Genomic DNA, 3,237 nt, shown 5'->3' with positions numbered 1-3,237 from the left:
AAATGACAAAAAATGACAAAAAATGACCCAGAGTGCGCTGGAGCTGCGGGGGAGGGGACAGCGGGGTCACCTGGGGTCACCTGAGCGTGCCCAGGTAACCCAAAAAAAACCAAAATGGACCCAAAACCGACAAAAAAATGACAAAAAATGACAAAAAATGACCCAGAGTGACCCACAGGGCGCTGCAGCTGCGGGGGAGGGGACAGCGGGGTCACCTGGGCTCACCTGGGGTCACCTGGGGTCACCTGAGTGTCCCCAGGTGTGTTTTTCCTGTCCCCAGGTGTGTCCCCAGGTGTGTTTTTGCCCTCACCTCGGTGAATTTATCGGCCACCATGTAGCGCACCCTCCAGGATTTGTCCCCAGGTGTGTTTTTCCTGTCCCCAGGTGTATTTTCAGTGTCCCCAGGTGTGTTTTTCCTGTCCCCAGGTGTGTTTTAGGTGTCCCCAGGTGTATTTTCAGTGTCCCCAGGTGTGTTTTTCCTGTCCCCAGGTGTGTTTTAGGTGTCCCCAGGTGTATTTTCGGTGTCCCCAGGTGTGTTTTTCCTGTCCCCAGGTATATTTTTGTCCTCACCTCGGTGAATTTGTCGGCCACCATGTACTGCACCCTCCAGGATTTGTCCCCAGCTGTCCCCAGGTGTGTTCCAGCTGTCCCCAGGTGTATTTTCAATGTCCCCAGGTGTCCCCAGGTGTGTCCCCAGGTATGTTTTTGGTGTCCTCACCTCGGTGAATTTGTCGGCCACCCTGTACCGCACCCTCCAGGATTTGTCCCCAGGTGTGTTTTCAGTGTCCCCAGGTGTGTCCCAGCTGTCCCCAGGTGTGTTTTAGGTGTCCCCAGGTGTATTTTCAGTGTCCCCAGGTGTGCTTTTCCTGTTCCCAGCTGTATTTTTGGTGTCCTCACCTCGGTGAATTTGTCGGCCACCCTGAAGCGCACCCTCCAGGATTTGTCCCCAGGTGTCCCCAGGTATCTCAGGTGTCCCCAGGTGTGTTTTCCCTGTCTCCAGCTGTCCCCAGGTGTGTCCCAGGTGTCCCCAGGTGTATTTTTCCTGTCCCCAGGTGTGTCCCCAGGTGTTCTCAGGTATATTTGTGGTGTCCTCACCTCGGTGAATTTGTCGGCCACCATGTAGCGCACCCTCCAGGATTTGTCCCCAGGTGTCCCCAGGTGTGTCCCCAGGTGTATTTTTCCTGTCCCCAGGTGTGTCCCAGGTGTCCCCAGGTATCTCAGGTGTGTCCCCAGGTATATTTTTGGTGTCCTCACCTCGGTGAATTTATCAGCCACCATGTAGCGCACTCTCCAGGATTTGTCCCCAGGTGTCCCCAGGTATATTTTCAGTGTCCCCAGGTATCTCAGGTGTGTCCCCAGGTGTATTTTTGGTGTCCTCACCTCGGTGAATTTATCAGCCACCATGTACCGCACCCTCCAGGATTTGTCCTCGGCCGCCTGGCGCAGGGTGGGCATCACCAACCCCTCGAGCTCCTCCTGCGGCAGCAGCTGCGCGATGCTGACACACGCCTCCACCGCCAGGAGCCGCACGGAATCCTGGGAAAAACAGGTAACACCCAGGTGAGACCTCAGGTGTGCACAGGTGTGTCCAGGTGTGTCCTGTGTAACCCTCAGGTGTGTCCTGTGTAACCCTCAGCTGCGCGATGCTCACACACGCCTCCACTGCCAGGAGGCGCACGGAATGCTGGGAAATGAAAACAGGTGAGAACAGGTGAGGACAGGTGAGAACAGGTGTGCACAGGTAACCCTCAGGTGTGCACAGGTGTGCTCAGGTGTGTCCTGTGTAACCCTCAGGTGTGTCCTGTGTAACCCTCAGCTGCGCGATGCTGACACACGCCTCCACCGCCAGGAGGCGCACGGAATCCTGGGAAATGAAAACAGGTGAGAACAGGTGTGCACAGGTAACCCTCAGGTGTGTCCAGGTGTGCACAGGTAACCCTCAGGTGTGTCCTGTGTAACCCTCAGGTGTGCTCAGGTAACCCTCAGGTGTGTCCAGGTGTGTCCTGTGTAACCCTCAGGTGTGTCCTGTGTAACCCCCAGGTGTGCACAGGTGTGTCCAGGTGTGTCCTGTGTAACCCTCAGCTGCGCGATGCTCACGCACGCCTCCACCGCCAGGAGGCGCACGGAATCCTGGGAAAAACAGGTAAGGACAGGTGAGACCTCAGGTGTGCTCAGGTAACCCTCAGGTGTGTCCAGGTGTGTCCTGTGTAACCCTCAGGTGTGTCCAGGTGTGTCCTGTGTAACCCTCAGGTGTGTCCTGTGTAACCCTCAGCTGCGCGATGCTGACACACGCCTCCACCGCCAGCAGGCGCACGGAATCCTGGGAAAAACAGGTAACACCCAGGTGAGGACAGGTGTGTCCTCAGGTGTGTCCAGGTGTGCTCAGGTGTGTCCAGGTGTGCACAGGTAACCCCCAGGTGTGTCCAGGTGTGCTCAGGTGTGCCCAGGTGTGTCCTGTGTAACCCCCAGGTACATCCTGATAACCCCCAGGTGTGTCCCCAGGTAAACTGAGTCCTCCAGGTGAGACCTCAGGTGTGTCCAGGTGAGCTCAGGCGAGTCCCTAAATAACCCTCAGGTGTGCTCAGGTAACCCTCAGGTGTGTCCCCAGGTAAACTGAGTCCTGCAGATAAGCTCAGGTGTGCTCAGGTAAGCACAGGTGAGTCCCTAAATAACCCCCAGGTACATCCTGATAACCCCCAGGTGTGCCTCAGGTGTGCCTTGACTGCCAGCAGGTAAACTGAGTCCTGCAGGTGCATCCCAGGTACACCCAGGTGTATCTCAGGTGTGTTTTTTCCCACCCAGGTGTATCCCAGGTGTGCCCAGGTGCATCCAGGTGTGTTCCAATGACCCTCAGGTGCATCCCAGGTACACCCAGGTGTATCCCAGGTGTGTTTTAACCCCCCCAGGTTTGTCCCAGGTGTGTTTTAACCCCCCCAGGTGTGTTTTTTCCCCTCCAGGTGTATCTCAGGTATGTTTTAAGCCCCCTAGGTGTATCCCAGGTGTGGTTTTTCCCATCCAGGTCTATCTCAGGTGTGTTTTAACCCCCCCAGGTGTATCCCAGGTGTATCTCAGGTGTGTTTTTTCCCATCCAGGTGTATCTCAGGTGTGTTTTTTCCCATCCAGGTGTATCTCAGGTGTGTTTTTTCCCATCCAGGTGTATCTCAGGTGTGTTTTTTCTCTTCCAGGTGTATCTCAGGTGTGTTTTTTCTCTTCCAGGTGTATCCCAGGTGTGTTTTA

General features: G+C 55.7%; 1 protein-coding gene across 1 annotated transcript in view; it reads right to left on the bottom strand.

Annotated features, from left to right (window-relative positions):
* LOC130587894 (serine/threonine-protein phosphatase 2A 65 kDa regulatory subunit A alpha isoform-like) overlaps positions 1-1,632 on the bottom strand; it is a gene marked incomplete at both ends in the record, with an annotated part of 7,036 nt that extends 5,404 nt beyond the window's left edge. The window contains one exon of the mRNA XM_057388866.1: positions 1,381-1,632. Coding sequence (XP_057244849.1) covers positions 1,381-1,632 — 252 coding nt within the window. The remainder of the gene's footprint in view (positions 1-1,380) is intronic.
* Positions 1,633-3,237: the final 1,605 nt, after the last annotated feature.

The sequence above is a fragment of the Malurus melanocephalus genome, unplaced genomic scaffold, assembly GCF_030028575.1.
Source record: "Malurus melanocephalus ecotype Western Australia unplaced genomic scaffold, MMel_1.1 scaffold_2642, whole genome shotgun sequence".
NCBI classification, from domain to species: Eukaryota; Metazoa; Chordata; class Aves; order Passeriformes; family Maluridae; genus Malurus; species Malurus melanocephalus.
The sequence above is the reverse complement of the archived record's forward strand: the minus strand, read 5'-3'. Positions and strand labels throughout refer to the sequence as shown.